The 19,505-nt window shown below is 40.2% G+C and overlaps 2 protein-coding genes across 5 annotated transcripts in view; one reads left to right on the plus strand and one right to left on the minus strand.

Moving 5' to 3' along the window:
- Positions 1-3,912, minus strand: part of LOC126272671 (retinoblastoma-like protein 1) — a 169,176-nt gene extending 165,264 nt beyond the window's left edge. For 2 of the 4 annotated variants that reach the window (XM_049975689.1, XM_049975686.1), the window contains exons 1-2: positions 3,031-3,831; positions 2,422-2,561 (exon numbers count right to left, since the gene is read on the minus strand). In XM_049975689.1, the coding sequence (XP_049831646.1) occupies positions 2,422-2,561; positions 3,031-3,168 (278 nt within the window). In that variant the 5' untranslated portion in view covers positions 3,169-3,831. Of the gene's footprint in view, positions 1-2,421; positions 2,562-3,030 lie in introns of all 4 variants that reach the window. The other 2 variants (XM_049975687.1, XM_049975688.1) reach the window with 2 other exon arrangements.
- The window catches only part of LOC126273433 (uncharacterized), a 163,180-nt gene continuing 147,414 nt past the window's right edge, over positions 3,740-19,505 (plus strand). Inside the window, exons 1-2 of the mRNA XM_049976987.1 lie at positions 3,740-3,825; positions 4,695-4,902. The gene's annotated coding sequence lies outside the window, so the exon portion shown is untranslated. The remainder of the gene's footprint in view (positions 3,826-4,694; positions 4,903-19,505) is intronic.

Consider the following 19,505-nt stretch of genomic DNA (forward strand, 5'->3'; position numbering starts at 1 on the left):
CAGTTTTACTATGGAGTTTTGAGGCGACTGAGTGAGCACAAAAGGCCAGAGCAGTGGAAAAGGAAGACTGGTTGGTGCACCATGACAACACAGTCACACACATCTCACTCATTGTGAAGAATTCCTAGCTACGCCCAACTTTGCAACAGCCCCACACCCTCCCGACTTACCAGATATACCCCATGCAACTTCTGCCTGTTTCTAAAGATGAAAACTTCATTAACAGGGGACGTTTTGATTTGATTGAAGACATCCAAGTGGAATTGCAATGGGCCCTGAACACCTTTCAACCTGCAGACTTCCAGGAGTGCTTCCAAAAATGGGAACAATGGTGAGATCATTGTTTACGTGACCAGGTCGACTACTCTGAAGGTGACGGAGGACATTTTCTGTATAAAATTCTATATAAATCTAAAATCATTCTACAATAGGGATCAACTGAATGAGGCAGTGCAGTTAAGGCACTGACATCATATTTGGGAGGTTGGAGTTTCCTCTGTCTAGTCATCATGATATAGGTTTTCCTAAACCGTTTCAGGTAAGGGCTCGAATGGCTCCTTCATCAAGGTTGCGGCCATACTTATATATTGTGTGTGTCTGTATATTTTGAACTACTTATTTTCACTGTGTTTACAATGACAAATACATCATCAAATGCCTCTTTGATGATAAACACACACAAAATGTCACTATTCTGAAATCTATGTGAAAGAAAAACAGGCGTGCAGTGCTTAACTGTAACAACTGCTGCAAAAGATGGCTACACAAGCAAAAGTAGGCTATTAAGGACACTCTGCAAACTGAAGGTGCTGATAATTCCTACACTGTTCACAAACTTTCATTTTAAACTTGCAGCATACATCGTACAAAAATAGTTTACTAATGACAAAATATTTCGCTGCCGTATATACTGGTTGCGAACAGGCAATATATTTAGACAAAAAAAGAGAGAGAGAGAGAGAGAGAGAGAGAGAGAGAGAGAGAGAGAGAGAGAGAGAGAGAGAGAGAGAGAGAGAGAGGAAGGAAGGAAGAAAGAAAGAAAGAAAATTGGTTCAAATGGCCCTGAGCACTATGGGACTTAACATCTGTGGTCATCAGTCCCCTAGGACTTAGAACTACTTAAACCTAACTAACCTAAGGACATCACACACATCCATGCCCGAGGCAGGATTCGAACCTGCGACCGTAGCAGTTGCGCGGTTCCGGACTGAGCGCCTAGAACCGCTAGACCACCACGGCCGGCTATATTTAGACCTAAAGGCATTAAAATTGTTTGGGTTTTAAGGGCATTTAAAAGAGCTAAGCAATCTTTCAAGTCAGTACACATACCACATGAGGTAATTCAATTATATCACCATTCTTACATTGAAAGGTCATAGTATTTAAGAAATGAGAAGTTAGAAACTGCAAAAGCCTAACCACATTTTTTTCCTTGGACAATTTAGGTTAATAATAATTAACAAAAGTGAGTTCAATGCCTTAAACACTGTAACATCTTCCTCTTAAGGATGATGCTACACAGCAGACATGACTAGTGATTACATTCTCTTATACAGCATTTCATTTGGACTATGCAACAACGCCCAGTGGTTAAGTTACAGCACATATATGTTGGAGGTGTTGGTTACAAAGCTCTGTGGACGAATCCTCATTTAGGTTATCTGTGGTATTTGTAAATCACTTAATGATACGGAAAATTTCCTTTTAAATGTGTCCATTCTCAACTTTTTCTGTATGCCTAATAGCAACAACATGATGTTCAGGTCTAGTCTAAATTCTCTGACTAATTTCGATTTTAACCGTTTGAAATGTCCAACTATGTTCTCAATCATCAAGTGTTATCTGGGCAGTCTTCGACTGTCAGTAATGAATATTTTACTTCATGAATAGACTCCATGGTGAAAGAAGCACATTTGGTGCACTGTAAATAACTACGTAAAAGATCACACCCCTAACATCTTTTGGAACACAGGATTTCACTGCTGAAAGTTAAACAAAAGAAGGTGGAAAAAGTATAGAGAGATGGCAGAAAAAACAGAGGCAATTATAATAAGTTAGAGACATAGTACATGACTGATCAATTTTAGACATAAAAAAGAATCTCACATATGCCATCAACTACTTACGACAGTTGTTACAATTTGTCTACTACTATGTTTTAAGATGAACTGGGACATTTACACATCCAATATGCAAATATGTTTCAGTGCACTGTCATCTGCCTACAAATCATCTGCGGAATGGGCACGTTTGGCAGGCTATTCCCAAAACAGAAACAATGTATACTTTAAGAGACACTTACTGAATAGCAACGATTTGTTTATTATGCCTAAATGTGATGGTAGACTAATTTTAAGGTAATGTATCACTTGTTATTTTAATGGCACAGCTGTTCCTAATAATTGGTGGTTTTCTCCTTACCTCAGTTTGCAAAGTCGAAGTAATCTAGTTAAACTCACACAGTTGCCTTCTATTACAGATCCTGGTCTTCCTACTGTTGGCAAGGATGTTCTTCGACAGGCTACATACAGGGCACAGCCTAACCAATGGATCTGATCACCCTATTATAAAAAAAGGTTTAAAATTAAAAATATATTACTTTACAATGCCAAATGCCAGAGACAGACACACACAATTCACTGTGAAGAATCGGTCACTAACTCGTATGTATCTAACCACAAACACAGTTCTGATTAATACATTGTAAACACTATAAGAAAACATAAGAGGTACTGCTTCCCCAATATAAGGGAATAAGATACAAGTAGAGCCTCATACACCAGGTTTATGAAAATTTAAATGCAACTAAACTATGCTCTTTTGAAATATTGCTGTAATGAGCACTGCATGCTTAGCAGGAGCAAATGTAGTAGTAAAATTCTTTACATCTGAAATCATTTTCAGTTTGATGGACGCGCGGAGTAGATAGAAGTGTCACTACAAATCAGATCTAAAAATCGCATATGCACTAGGGGTACACATAAAACTTTTCACACAAATATTTCACACTGCTGCTATGTGTATACTGGCCTCTAATGTATAATTCTGCCGTATCGTTTCGTAACTCTGCCATGCTTCTTCTGCGGCATCTTTATCCATATTCAGGTTCGTACATAATTCTTGATATCTTTTAAATGTGTTTTCTTCGGGATTGTCCAGTAACCCCATCGTCGTTTAGCCACTTCCCAAACACACACCCACACCAACACCTCCTACAGCACCCACTCGCTGTCGTCAAGCTGGCGGGAAATGAAACCGCTTCGCGCTAGTGTACGAGAGCGACGGAAAAGTAGTCCACTACTTTTTAACTCCTATACAAAGATATTTCGTTGCAATACCTGCATGACCAGTTTTAAGACTTAAACTAATAATGGACTGAGATCCACTGAAGTTATTGTGCACAAATTTTTTTCGAAATACAGATATGGCATTTTTATGACCCTAAAACGGGATTTCATTACGAGGAATAGCTACGTATTTCTGCATCTCTAGTAATTACAAATCTCCCCAGAGATTTTTGCTCTCCTCTGGTACGTCTCACGTTAATTTGATGATTCTGATTGTTACCAGAAGGCGAAAACTTATTTTGTGCAGACGAAATCCACGAGCGCGCCAATTCTTGCGCGCGGACTACGCTGCGTGTATTCAGGCGCTGATTTTAAAATACAACGCTCTCTATTCATAAACACGTAGCTTTCAGCACCGACGCTGTGATGCCTTCATTTAACACCCATAATATGGAGGGTAATTGCTGTAATGGGCAATGTTTCTGTAAAATGTGAAGAAGAAGCTGTTCAATACGACGAGCTCCTAGTCATTCAACCGGTAACTGTCTTCTCTTGACGGTTTGGGAACAAATATGAACTTTGGCTTTGAATAGCCACCTCGTGCAGACGATCAACGGACGGATATAGCTTAGATTACCGAAGTTACATTTTCTATTTAATTCCATTACTTTCATTTACCTAACGTTAGAGTGCGCCCTGTTTTAACTCACAATCAGTATTCTAAGTTACAGTGAGATTGTACCGGTAGTTTTCAACATTTAACGTAATTTGTAAAATTGGCGTTGATAATAGCTCATTTTCCCATTTATCTTTCAAAATGTTTTCATCGACTGACTGACCAGGGCACCTGCCTATAATTAGTAGTTGCTCTGTCTCTGTTATCTCACATTTGTTCGACGTTTTTCCGTGAAGTTTCTACGCGTATTTGAATTAAGTTCGCGAAGTAAACACAATTGTTCCTTTTTCTCGTAACGTTTAGTGTAATCCGTAATAACTGACGCGTAGCTAGAAGATTGGCGTTTGTAGTTAAATTACTATAGTTACGTGATTGACTCGCATTCACGAATAGCAGGTGGACCCGCCCCGCGCAACTGAATTAATTCTTAGTCTAGAGTCGTAAATATGACTGTCGAATGACATTTGATCAATCAAGCATTCATAAACTAGGAAGATCCCGTTCTCTTACCTACCCCTTCCGCCATCACCATAGCTGTCAACGTAATTGGTAATTTGGAAGGGGGGAAAAATGGTTCTGGATGCTACAAAAATAACCGGGAAATAAGTGGACGTGAGACCCGTGGTCGACTATCTCGTTTGTTATACAGGATTCTGGAAATCAGTTTGATGATTAGCCCAGCAAAGCCATACATACATTCTGTTCTCTGTCAAAAACATATAATGTTTCAGCTCCAGTGATTCTGCCATGATCAGATGTTCGCTTCCTACAAAAAAAAAGAAAAAGAAAAGGTGATCAAAAGGCAACACAGACAGAAAATGTCTGAGGAGTAGTTTAATATTTCTTCCTTCACGGTTGCTATTAAGTGTCGTCGATGAGGGACTGCTGTTCAGACCACCAGGAATACATTTGAGGTGCGGCGAGTAGTCATCTGTGGAGGTAAGATAAAAATCACAATTATTTTGCCAATGGAAATAGTCAATAATGAACGTAGAACATTGCAATGGTATCTATAGCACTATATTCAATATTTATCCGTGGACTAAACCGTCCATTAGTGTAATAGGTTTATTTCATGTTTCAATGATAATTTAAAATGCTATTAGCAGGATTTTAGCGATTGTGGACTACTAATAACTGCTGGCCGGTGTAGCCGAGCGGTTCTAGGCGCTACAGTCTGGAACCACGCGACCGCTACGGTCGCAGGTTCGAATCCTGCCTCGGGCATGGATGTGTGTGATGTCCTTAGGTTAGTTAGGTTTAAGTAGTTCTAATTTCTAAGGGACTGATGACCTCAGAAGTTAAGTCCCATAGTGCTCAGAGCCATTTGAACTACTAATAACTACGGTATGTTTTTGAGCGGGATGTTAGGGTATCCGCCTTCATTATAACAGCGTCTGTTCAGTAAGAAGCTGTTCCAAATGACGCTACTTTAAGTAATTTTCGTTACCTGAAGTTTGAGTTTCACCTTACATACGTTAATTCCACCGGCTGTGACAGATTCTCGCACTAGATTACTCCATATACACTGATTTCATTTTCACAATTCTACATAGCCTAATAATACAAACGCAACAGTCGTATCAATATCTTTCATCCTACTATCGGGGTGTCTATATCAACTGAAATTTGGTTGAGACATGGTTCTGTATTTGTATTGAGAAACATATTTGCTGTTTTGTATTCTCCACCCTTATTGTCTTTTAGCGCTCTCTCTCTCTCTCTCTCTCTCTCTCTCTCTCTGTCCTCCTCCCCCCCCCCCCCCCCTCTCACACACACACACACACACACACACACACACACACACACACACACACACACTTCTATTTTCCTCTGACGTTCTGCATCTATTCTCTGAAAACGACCGAGAAGTGCGTGGCAGAGGGTACGTCCCATTGTACCAGTCGTTACGGTTTTTCCCGCTCCATTCTCGTGTGAAGTAGAGGAGGAATGATTGCTTAAATGCTTCTGTGCTTGCGGTAATTAGTTCAGTTTTGTCTTCACGATTCCTAAGGGCGCCATGCATATGGTTTTGTAATGTATACATAGATCGTCACTTGAACTTGGCCCTGGAAACTTTCTAAGTAGGCTTTCCCAGAATAATTTGTATCTATATCTTCAAGCGTGTGTCGGATTAGTTTCTTCAGTATCGTCGTTACTTTTCCAAGGATGGAAAGAACCTGTGACCATTTGGGTAGTCCTTCTCTGTATCCGTTGAATACCACCTGTCTGTCCTGTTTGGCACGGGTTCCGCACAGTTGAGCAATATTCAACAATGGGTCTCTTTTGTATACTGACTGCATTTCCCTAGTGGTTTACTAATGAAACAGAGTCTATCAAGATTTGCGACTCACTCAGGGGATGGCCAGACGTTACACGGCCAAAATATTAGTCGAAGGTAGTTGTCTCTGCGTTACTGCACGCCCGAAATTTAATGGAGTATTAATTACACCACAAGAAATAAAAAATGTACATGCTAAACCCAGATATTTATAAGAGTTAGATTCCAACTGTGGCTCTTTGATATTATCTTCATAGGATCCTATGTTTATTCGTTTTGAAGTACACAGTTTTATATTTCTGGACATTTAAAGCAAGTTGTCAATCTTTGCACTACTTTCAAATCTTATCAAGATCTGGCTGAATTTTCAGACAGTGTTTCGCCATTGACAACTGCAGCATCCGGAAAAATCTAAGGTTACTATTAATATTGTCTGCGAGGTCATTAACAACATGAACAGCAAGGCTTCTGACACACTTCCCTGAAGAAACCCGAAGTTACTTCTACATCTATTGATGAATCTCCCATCTAAGATAATTTGCTGCGTCTTCCCTACCAAAGAAATCCGCAATTCAGTCACAAAATTTCGCTTAATACCCTATACTATCGTACTTTCGATAATAACCGTAGATATAGTCCATTGTCAAATGCTTTTCGGAACTCGAGAAATAATGCATCTACCTGGCTGCCTTGATCCTTGGTTTTCAATATGCGAAAAGTGCGAGTTGGGTTTTACATGATCGATGTTTTCGGAATCCACGCTGACTGGCATGAAGGATGTCATTCTGTTAGCGATAATTTTGAGCCCGGAATACGACTAAGACAGTACAACAAATGAATATCAAGTATATTGGCTGGTAATTTTGTAGCTCAGTACTGCCAATCTTCTTGCAGACGTTGTGATCTCTGCCTTCTTCCGACTACGAGGCATTGTCTTTTTTTTGTTCGAGGGATCTGCGGTAGATTATAGTAAAACTCCGCCCAAATTCAGTATAGTATATGATAGGGATTCTTTCGGACCTAGGAGCTTTTTTCAATTTTAGTGACTTCAGCAGTTTCCGAGCGCCATTGGCACTAATTCGTAATTCACCCGTCTTTTCAATGGTAGGGGAATTGAATTGGAGCAACACTTGTCTTTGTAAAGGAACATTTGAAAATGGTGTTAAGCATTTCTATTTTTGCTTTGATACTCTCTAGCTCGGTTCGTGTCTCGTCGGTTAGTGACATAACACTGACCTCGGTGTCACCAACAGACTTTACGTACGTCCAGAAGTTCTTTGACTTTTGTGCAAGATCTTTCAACAATATTCTGCTACGGTAGTCGCTGAAGATTCACGCTCTGCTCGTCTGATAGCCAAACGCGTTTCGTTCGGTACCTCTCTCTATCTAAAGCTATGTTTTGTTTTCCGCCTATTATGCAGTAGTATATATTTCATTTGACGTTGCTTTATTGTGCCTGTACTCCATGGAGCATCCCTCCTCCCATTATGAAGTACCCTGCTAGGTAAATATCTATCAAGTGTATGGTAAACTATTCTTCTAAGGCTGTGTTACAATTCTGTTACATGCTCCTCTCCACTCTAAATATTCTAACTTCCTCGCTGAGAGGCAACACTACTGCTTTTTGTGTAGTTTGAGAAAATATAAATCCTTCTCCTTGTTTTAACTGCCCTTTGTACTTTCGTTGCTGCAACTGCCTTATGGTCAGTGATACCAGTTTCGACGTAAACATTCTCAAACAGGTCAGGTCTAGTTGTTGCCATTAGATCTATTCTGTTTCCATTACGAATGGAGCTCAGAACCATCCGTTCTAGGTGGTTTCCAGAGAAGGCATTTCGTAATTTTTCACAGGGTGTATCAAAAGAGTATTTATATCAACGGATTGTTGGCTCCTCCAATGATTACGGTATGACTGGGGTACTTACGTACCAGTACACTGAGATTTTCTCTTAAATCTAAAGTTTTCAGTTATACCAGGAGGTGTGTACGTTGGTCGATAAAAGGATCCAGCGTTAATGTTGTGTTCACATATAATGCTGAGTTTTGCTCAAACAATCTCGCATGCATCTTCAATTTCTCTCTATTGGGTTTCTGGCCTACTGCGGCAACTACATCACTACGAATGAAGCGCGGGACAATACGTTGAGAATGTGGGTTTCGCGGGAGGCGTGCCAGAGATAAATCCCTGCAGTCGCGCTATCCTCTGTGTCCTCGGTGGCTCAGATGGATTGAATCTCACAGACGTGTACAATAAAGCACAAGCATTGTACGTCTGTAAAACACATAAACTGTGGAAGCGGTCAGTCAACAAAAGTGCGGTCATTGTGGTACTATTTTGTGAATAGGAAATTTCCAACGAACTCCAGATTATATTCCATTCACCTGGCTGATTCCCCTTTGTGTACCACTTGCAACCTGATTGATACAGATGAACATCAATTTGTCTGTGTAAATGCGAATAATATATGGTTGTCAATCAGAAAAAAATTAGCAACTATGCAGAGACAACCGCCGTATTTGATAACGCCAGCGTGCCTTTTATACCCGGAAGAAGAGCTATATCCCATCTGGAAGAAAAATGCCGTCAACTGGTTGAAGGGACACGCGGTATTTTACCTGCTGTCCAGTAAAGAAAGGAGCGAAGGAGATTTTTTGACGTACATTTCCGATCAGCATCACAAGCTACTACGCATGAATAATTATTATGATACATACGCCAACTTTCTCAGAAGAACAGTCATGTGAACTCCATTTTCGATTATGCGATTCAGAACATGAAGAAACAAGAGACAATTTGATCTTTGAAAAATAAATACGATCAAGTGACGAACATTACTATCTGGTTTAGACTTGGATTTTTTTTCTAAAATGCCAAGGAAACTGTAATTAATTTTAGTTTGTTTTATTACTTTTAAATGTCAGTTGAAAATTATGTACTACTGTGGAATGTTATGACTAATAAATCGAAAAAATAGAGATGGATAGAGCATCTGCAGTGTAAGCAGGAGATCCCGGGTTCGAGTCCCGGTCGGGGCACACATTTTCATCTGTCAACACCTGTAAGCAGCTAATGGTGTTCATTTCATGGTAACTACGTCACCTCCATTTTCCAAGTCGATATATGCGCTTAAATTTCCCTCCCGTCAGTTTCGGGTTTTAACCAGCTTCCTGCCCCCTAGTACGTAAGTTTCACTGCGCTTCCATCTCTGGCATTTCGTTGCGAGTTCTTCGGCAGTAATTTCGGTCAAACACGGACTTGTTAGCGGAAGACGGGGAGAGTAGGTCAGGATGATCGGACAAGAATTTAAGGCCAGTTTCTCCATAGATTTCTCCCGGTGTCACCTTGCCCGATAGTTCAAATGAGAAAATAACCGATCTAGATGTTTTTATTAGCACCGGACCGACGTTCGGAAAGAGCGGAGAGCAAAGTGTTGTTCGTGCAGAATTGGGAATTTAATGGTTGCCCGACAACAGCTAAGGCAAATGTCTGGGCTGGGTCCTCGAAATAGCTACGGTTGATTTTGTTTATCATACTTTACTTTTTCGAGGAATATGTATTTATGATGTGGAAGTGTCATGCACCTTACAAAACTGGTGAAAAATATGGTTACATGTTGGTGATTTGGGAGTGGTTTTCAATTAGGTATTTACATTATATCTAAACTACGGTATTGTTTGCACTGATTAACCATAACACATGCATAAAATACTCGTACATTTACATTTGTACTCTGCAAACACCTTTCGATGTATGAGGGAGAGTATTGCTGGTACCGCTATGATTTACCTGTTCCAATCGGTAATGATGATCGGGAAGAACAGCTGCCGGTAAGTCTCCGTATAAATTCGAATTTTTCTGATTTACATCTAATAATTATTTTGCGGGGTACACTATGTTGGCGGAAGTAATATGTTGCCTGACTCTGCATGGAACATACTACCTTTGCACAGAACATCTTTACACAAACGACTTATCACTTAGTACCGTGCCCCCTCGTAACACTGCCCTTCCTCCTTTTTCCTCGTGCACTTTCACTCGTGTATGTTTTTTTACTAATTGTAAAATGCATTGTATTCGAATGGGAGCTCCTGTAAGTTTGATGATACCAGCGGTCGCTAATAACTGGGATACGTCCCGTATAGAAATCATGGCACCTCTCACAGTTTGGCTTGCGTCACTTGGGTCTTAAACCGACCCTGTATGCACACTACCTGTCTTACAGTGTCTGCCACTACACTTTCAAGACTGTCTCCATAAAATTCTCACGCTTACCAAATAAATCCGCAACGAAATGCGCCACTCTTCTTTGAAGGCGAGGACCCAGGTGCGGTTCTGGTGGGGAAGGGGTGTCCCCACCCAACAGCTTTTGATTTTCTGCTTAGGAACATGAGAACTCGTGTCTCTAGGCAAGATACTATATTTGGTAACGCAATTCCTGCAGATAATAAGGCTGATAGTATCATTTCATTATCTGGTGACTCATATAAGAGTTCGAGCTGGTTATTTTGCATTTCAAAACAAAGCATTTCATTGTGATGTTTAAAGCTTTCCCGACGTACTGATTGTTCCATAAAACACGAGAGAAGTGCTGGATATCAGTAACGTTCTGCCACTGTAGTAGTACTACTACAGTGGCATTCACCTGAAGATGGCCAGAAGACTCTGCGCCGAAATATCGTGGCAGAACTTTACTGATATCCGGCAGTTCTCCCGTGTTTTTATGGAACAGGGCATGTCATTGATTGTGCCTGAAACTGGGAAATATTTAAGAGATGTTCTCAGCGATTATGTGATGATTAGTTGGATTTCATAACGTAATATGTATGTTATTTAATTTAAAAAATATTTACACAACTTCGCTCACAAAAATAGACTACAGATTAACATCGTCGTACAGGACAAATTGAGGAATGTCACAGACCCCAAATTTACTACATACGCCAGTCAAAACGTACACAAAAAAATGCTAAAATAGCAAAGCAGGATGTAGTTCTGATTTTTTGGTAGATTATTGGGATCAGTTATGGTAGTAAGAATCCAAGCATCGAAAAAACCTGTGCTTCCTGCGTAATACGCGAAAAACTGGGAGTTTTTTAGTTGTTACCTTATAACTCATAACTTTGGTTTTTCCGATATTAGTCGTTATTGCCGTCTTTGAAGTACATTAAATATGCAACAGTTTAAGTACAGTTGCAGCTCTATACGATCAGTAGTTTGCGACATATAAAACTTCAGATATTGGCCATTTTTTATCAACAATGAAAATTTTAAATTTGCTCTAGTTTCGGCCTGAACATCGGCATAACTGCTCATCCTGCGAGAAAATACACTGATGAAAAAAAAAAAAAAACCGCTGCGCCAATACATCACTAATGTAAAGAAATTTCGGGAGTACATTCGTCAAGGTAAAATATTTGAGTGATTAACACAGCAAGATCACAATTTCATGTAAGCTTGAGAGAAGCCATTGCAAACGTGAAATGCTGATACATAATAGCCGGTGTAACCGACAGAATGTTGAATGCAAGCATGCAAACTTGTATGCATTGTTGTACAGTCGTCTGAGGTCAGTTTGCGGTATGGAGTTCTATGGCTGTTGCACTTGGTCGGTCAGTACAGGGACGGTTAATGTTTGTGGATGACACCGGAATTTTCGTCCGACGATAAAAGTCATGGGATACCTCCTAAATACGTGTCTGGATATCCTTTTCCCCACCGTAGTAAAGCAACTCAATGTGGCATGGACTCAACAAGTCACTGGAAGTCCTCTTCAGAAATGCTGAGCCATGCTGCCTCTATACCCGACCATGATTGCGAATTTTGTGTATGAACCGATCTCTCGAATACGTCCCATAACTCTTTGATGGGAGTTATGTAGGGTGATCTGGTTGCTCTAATTCTTCAGAATGTTCTTCAAACCAATTGCGACCATTGTGGCCCGGTGACATTGCACACTGCCATCCACAAAAATTCCATCGTGGAATGGCTGCAAATTTTCTCAAAATATCGGAACATAACCATTTCCAGTTAATGAGCGGTTCAGTTGGACCAGACGAAACAGCCCATTGCATGTAAACACAGCCCTCACCATTATGGAGCCACCAACAGCTTGCACACTGCCTTGTTGACAACTTGGGCCCATGGCTTCGTACAGTATGCTCGAACTCTACCACCACTTCTTACCAACTGAAATCGAGACTCATCTGACTGGGCCACGGTTTGCTAACCGCAAGGCCCAAATGATGTGGTCATAAGCCTAGTAGAAGTGCTGCAGGCAATATCGAGCTGTTAGTAAAGGCACCCACGTTGGTCATCTGCTGCCATAGCCCATTAAGGCCAAATTTCTCTGCACTGTCATAATTGATACATTCGTCATACGTCCCATATGATTTCTGCAGTTACGTCACACAGTGTTGCTTGTCTGTTAGCACTGACAACCCTGTCCAAACACCACTGCACTCGGTCGTTAAATGAAGACCGTCGTCACTTCACTGTCTGTGAGAGGTTATGCCTAAAATCTGGCATTCACGGCACACTCTTGATACTCTGCATCTCGATATATTGAATTCCCTAACGATTTCCGAAACGGAGTGCCCCATGCGACTAGCTCCAACTACCGTTCCGTGTTCAAAGTCTTTTAATTCTTGCCGTACACCCATAGTCATGTCAGAAACCATTCCACATTAATCACCTGACTGAGCCTCCTTCTAAACAACGCACGGCAATCACTGGCACCGATGCAGAACCAGCTTACATCAGGAAACACAACGGACCTCCTCCGTGCCCTCCAACGAGCTTTCGCTGGACACAACTGAAGTCGCAAGTGGCAGTGGTTTGGGATCAGTGGAATGCAGACTACAGGGCTTCTGGCTCGAAGGTGTCCTTGAAGTACGCTATTTGTGACATTTCTTTGTGTCACTGTGGTGCCAATTGCTGCTCACATAGCAGCTGCACATGCAGTACGATGCTTCAGAGCCATTTGCCGAACACGATTGTCTTCACTGTCAGTAACGCCACATGGCCGTCTGGAACCCTATATTCTCGCGACCTTAAATTCTCGCGACCACCACTGCTAGCAATCACGTACAGTGGCTACATTCCTGCAAAGTGTTTCTGCAGTTTCGCAGAAGGAACATTCAGCTTCTCATAGCCCTGTTACACGACCGTATTCAAACTGAGTGACGGAGTGAGGTGTTGATAATTGCGTCTATGTTATCTTAAAGGCATTGTTAACGAACATCAGGTCATCACGTCCAATTCCATAGGTAACTAACGCTCGCGACCGTGTTTAAAGCAAACCTGGTGTTGATTCATCGTAGTGGTGGGCACTAGCGCGACTCTTATGCGACTGGCGCGAAATGTGAATACATCTTCCACATGTAGAAACATGCTACCAAATTCTGTTATGTCGCGCAACTCTTTCTTGGTGTTGCGATTCTTTTCCGTCAGTGTAGTTGAAGTGGATAAATTTTATTAGCTTTAATTTAAGCACAAAGTGAAGTCTCCAGACCCAGGAGTTCCCTTGAAATCGTACAAAAACAGAATGTCAGAAAATTGAATTTATGAAAAAATGAGCCTAAAGACGCCTAATAACAAATTGAGCGCATTCAACGAAAGCAAATGCATAGCATCCTGTTTAAAGGTTGGGTTCTACATTTACACGAATTACTTGTATTACAACAATTGAAGGACATAAATATGGACAAACAAAGTAAGCCATCGCTTCTTTATGTTGTTGTAATGCTGCTCTATTTATTGAAACAATAAGTTCCTTATTAAAGTTATGTTGCCCTTTCCCTCGCCTAGTTAACTTTTCAGTATCATTCGGTTCTCTGCTCCGTGAGTTTCTCAGCGGGTTATGTAAAATGTCTATTGCGTCAGGTGTTTGTTTTATGTGTCAAAGAGCACTTGAGGACAGGAAAGTAAAAAAACAAAACAAAAAAACTGGAAAACGTGGCGTGATTTCGCTATTTGAAGTGAGTGTGATGTGTGGCCTTCAGAAGAATCAACAGTTTTTACAAGTGTTAGATAAAGTTCATGTGCAGGAGGAGATACACAGTTCAAAGTAATGCAGCGACTATTGTCGTTGTGGCAATACACTTCCTGAGCCACCATTTCAAGATTATCAAGGGCATTCATGGACCTCCAAATCTTTGCTTCCTCTTTGGAGAGAATATGATGGAGGCATGTATCAATTATCAAAAGAAACTGCTCAATTATGAAGGAATAACATGTACAAAGTGCAAACATTGGGTGAAAAGGAAACGATTTTTGAAGTGGCAAATCATCAATTTGATGTCCTAGTCGCTGCTGATTCCACATAACACTCTGCATGTCACAAAAAGTTGTACAGCATGCAAACAATTGATTGAAAAGAAACTATTCAGAGCCAACAAACATTGCAGAATGCATGGAATATATTTATAAATACATTGCTTAAGACAGGGAAGATGGTCAGTTCTTGTTTAATGACCTCATGGATAAAATAAAAAGCGATTGCAAGCCTGACAACAGAGCTGTCATAAGTCACCTCATGAAACAGTATAATGATAAGGCCATAATCACAGAGGCTGGTCGTGGCTGCAGCCATCACTTAGATTAGATTAGGTTAGATTCAGTTTTCATTCCATTGACCCAAAAAAACGAGATAATTCTCATGGGAGTGGAATATGTCAGAAAGTATAACATGAAACATTTGGATGTAATACTTACTACCCTGAACATTTTTCAGGAGATAGTCGAAATAGGTTAATACACTGCACTAAACTGGAGCAGCTAATATTTACAGAATTAACACACTGTCATATTGAAACTCTGTTATGCACTATTAATAAATTTATGATACACAAAATACCTAATCTTGACTGTTGTGACCATGTATTGTCAGAATTGAAATCTAACCGACATTTTTACTTAAAATGGCTCAATAGTCTCTGTTAAGATACTCACCTATGGAGTAGGAGGAGTTGCCTATCAAAAAGACTTTCAAACCCTGTTTAAATCGTGCTTTATCTCAAACAAAGTTTCTAATGGTTGCTGGCAATTTATTGAAAATGTGTGTTCCTGAATATTGGAGCTATTTTTGGACCAAGGTATGTGATTTTGGATCTTTATGTAAATTGCTTTTGTTCCTAGTATTGATACTATGTGTGGAGCTATTGGCTGGAAATAGAGATGTATTACATGCAACAAATTTCATCAAGGAATAAATATATTGAGACGCAGTGGTTAGAATACAAAGTTCCTTAAACAGTTTTCTATAAGATGTTCTTGAATTTTCACCACAAATGATTCTTATCACACGCTTTTGCACCCTAAAAACCTTTGCTTGGTATGATGAGTTGCCCCAGAATATGAATCCATATGACATAATAGGATGAAAGTAACCAAAGTATACAAGTCTTTTTTATATTTATATCTGCTACATCTGACATCATTCTCACAGCAAATACAGACTTGTTTATGCACTTAAGTGATTCTGTGGTACTCCCTTCCCAACTGAATTTATTATTGAGTCGTAATCCCAGAAATTTAACACTGTTAACCTCTTCATTATCGTGTCTTCATATGTTATGCAAATGTTGGAGGGAAATCTCTTGCAGGTTCTGAACTATATATAGTAGGTCTTTTCAAAGTTTAATGACAGTGAATTATCCTTCAACCATTTGTTAATGTCTGCGAAAATTTGATTAGCAGCTATTTCTAAATCTTTACTTGACTTGCAACTTATTGCAATGTTTGTATCATCTGCAAGCAAAACAAACTTAGCATCTGGCAATGTGGCAGATGAGAGGTCATTAATGTGCACAAGAAAAAGCAACAGACCCAAGATGGTCCCTTCACTTACTAATTCAACATTACTAGACCACATCACAATATTTTGTTTGTGGTTTCCTGGAACAAAATCCTGAAGCCATGTTTTTCTTGAAGTCAGTAACCCACTCATTCTGGCTGAAACCCAACGAACCAAATGCACAAAACAAAGATTTGTCTGCTGCATTGGAATCCTTCTTTGATAATTCTTGCTTATGGGGACAGTCGGACCTGAAGTGACCGTACTTTCAACAACTGAAACATTTTATTTTCTTCTTTTCTCGCATGTATTTGGAGAAACCCTGCTCAGATTTCTCAAAGAGCTTTGTGATTGAAGCACTACCACTTCCATCTTTGTCCAACTTGAGGCATTCTTTCACACTTACATTTAGCAACTTTGCTTTGATGTTTTCTGACATGAAATTTTTGATTGTTGTAAAGGCAAGGCAGACAAACTTTTTGTAAACCACTAAGCTTAATGAGTACAATTAGTCCACCAGTAACTGGCTTGCCCTTGTTCTACTGTTTGTTGGCTACATCCAGGATATGAGTAATGTAACTCTGAACATTCCCTACAAATTTGTATAATGTGGTATCCAACAGAGATTCCCAGTGATTCATACATCTGGTTTTATTCTTACTGACAAGCAGAATTTCCAGGATGTCTCAAGCTTCCTTTGCCTGTGTTGAGTTTTACACAGGTCCACACAGACTTTTATCCATGTGTAAAATAAGAAGTGTCAAACATCATTCTTCCCTGCATTCGTAGCATGATTTGCAACAATGACATAATCCCATAATTTTTCTCACATTAAAATGAGTTTCTTGCAAACTTCCATGTGTTGTAATCATCCTTATTTGTCAGTCTTTCTACCACTGGAGTAGTTGTTTTGGTCAAACTATCATTTGAAGACATTTACGGAAACCCAGATCTATAGGCACTAAATCAGTAACTGATTTCTTTTGAAAACTACGAGTTCAAACAGTGAAGACTTTGAGAAAACACGAATCAAAATGAGCATCACTCACAACATGGTCACATACCCTAAATTGCTTGTTCAGTTATCTATCTTCCTTCCCACAAAACATACATAGTTCAGCACAGATTTACTGTTTTGGGCTAATAACCTGTTAGCAGAGGAAGGTAAAGTAATGGACCTGCAAAATTACAGACCAATATCCCTAAATTCAGTTTGCTGCAGAATCCTTGAACATATTCTCAGTTCAAATGTAATAAACTTTTTTGAAACTGAGATGTTTATCTGTAATGAATCAGCATGGTTTTAGAAAGCATCACTCACGAAAAGTCAGCTTGCCCTTTTTCTCACGTGATATACTGTAAACATTGAATGACGGGCAACAGGCAGATTCCATATTTCTAGATTTCCAGAAAGCATTTTCCACAGTGCCCCATTACAGGTTGTTAACGAAGGTACAAGCATATGGAATAATACAGACTATTGACTAAGGTATGAGAGTACAGAATAAGTTCACAGATCGTGAGTGGGTCAAAGACTTCTTAATAATAGAACCCAGTATGTTGTCGTCAATGGTGAGTGTTTGTCAAAGACTAGGGTATCATGAGGAGTGCCCCAGGGAAGTGTGATAGGACTGCTGTTGTTCTCTATACACATAAATGATTTGGTGGACAGGGTGAGCAGTGAACGCCAGCTAGCAGTAAATGTGGGAAAATGTAAGTTAATGTGGAAGAGTAGGAAGAACAAACCTGTATTGTTTGGATAAATAATTAATAATGTCCTGCTGGACACAGTCAAGTTATTTAAATATCTGGGCTGGAAACTGCAAAGCGATATGAAATGGATTGAGCATGTGAGAACAGTGATGGGAAAGGTGAATGGTCAGCTTCAGTTTATTGGGAGAATGTTAGGAAAGAGTGGTTTGCTGGTAAAGGAGATGGCATATAGGACACTGATGCATCCTAGTCTTGAGTGCTGCTAAAGTGTTTGAGATCCACACTAGACTGGATTGAAGGAAGACATTGAACATTTCAGAGGCAGGCTGCTAGATTTGTTACTGGTAGGTTTGGACTACATGTCAGTGTTGTTGAGATGCTTCAGGAACTCAGATGGGAGTCCCTGAAGGGAAGGTGACATGATTTTTGAGAAACACTGTTGAGAAAATTTAGAGAACTGACATTTGAATCTGACTACCAAACAACTCTACTGCCACTGACATATGTTGTACATAAGGACCATGAAGATAAGCTACAGGAGATTAGGGCTCATACAGACAGCTGTTTTTTCCCTTGCACTATTTGTGAGTGGAATAGGAAAGGACACGACCAGTGGTGGTACAGGGTACCCCATGCACCTCATGGTGGCTTGGGGAGTATCTATCTAGATGTAGACATAGACGTAGGTTTTTAGGTTTTTCATGGAAAGGTGCATGGGACTAATTATGAGAATTATGGCTCTAGCAGTGTTGTGTTAGTTAATCATGAACTGTCAAGGAGGAACACATTGAAAGTAGAATTAAATGTGAAGGTGTCTGTGATCAGTGATTACCTGTTTAATTAATGTGAAAATGCAACATAGCAATGATCAAACAATGGAAAATCCAGGATGGAATGTAACAATATTGTAAAAAGCAAAAAGTGTCACAAATGTAGCTTTCAGCTACTAAGTACTTCGTCAGAAGTAGACAGCAAACACACACATACAAACTCGTGCAAATGCAACTCACATACACATGACTGCAGTCTCGGGCAACTGAGGCCACACCGTGAGCAGCAGTGTGGGGACTGGGTGTGGCGAATGGGTTGGGTTGAGGAGGAGGCTGGGGCAGAGAAGGGGAGGGATAGTGGGTGAGGCATGGTGGACAGTGACATGCTGTGAGGGAAGGCGGAGGGACGAGGTGGAAAGAGTGTAGGGCATCTATGTGCAGTCAGGAGGTTAGATGGAGGGAGCAGAGAGGTGGGGAGGGAGTGGAGATAGTGCAAAAGGAGAGAAGTAAAAAGACTGGGTGCAATGGAGGAATGAGGGCTGTGTAGTGCTGAAATGGGAACAGAGTAGGGACTGGATGGGAGAGGACATTCACACTATTTTAGTGTGAATTTGAAACAAGCATAAATGTTAATACGAGACTGGATAAGCTTAGACATTGCTAGAAAATAATCTTACACTCCAAAAGGACAATAAAACTAAGTAATTTGACTTGTACTGTTATTCAGAATGAGATTTTCACTCTCGTCTCCTACCTTCCAAACGTTACAGAAGCTCCCCTGCGAACCTTGCAGAACTAGCACTCCTGAAAGAAAGGATATTGTGGAGACATGGCTTAGCCACAGCCTGGGGTGATGTTTCCAGAATGAGATTTTCACTCTGCAGCAGAGTGTGTGCTGATATGAAACTTTCTGGCAGATTAAAATTGTGTGCCGGACCAAGACTCGAACTTGGGACCTTTGCCTTTCACAGGACACAGTTTTAA

This window comes from Schistocerca gregaria, chromosome 5 (assembly GCF_023897955.1).
Source record: "Schistocerca gregaria isolate iqSchGreg1 chromosome 5, iqSchGreg1.2, whole genome shotgun sequence".
NCBI classification, from domain to species: domain Eukaryota; kingdom Metazoa; phylum Arthropoda; class Insecta; order Orthoptera; family Acrididae; genus Schistocerca; species Schistocerca gregaria.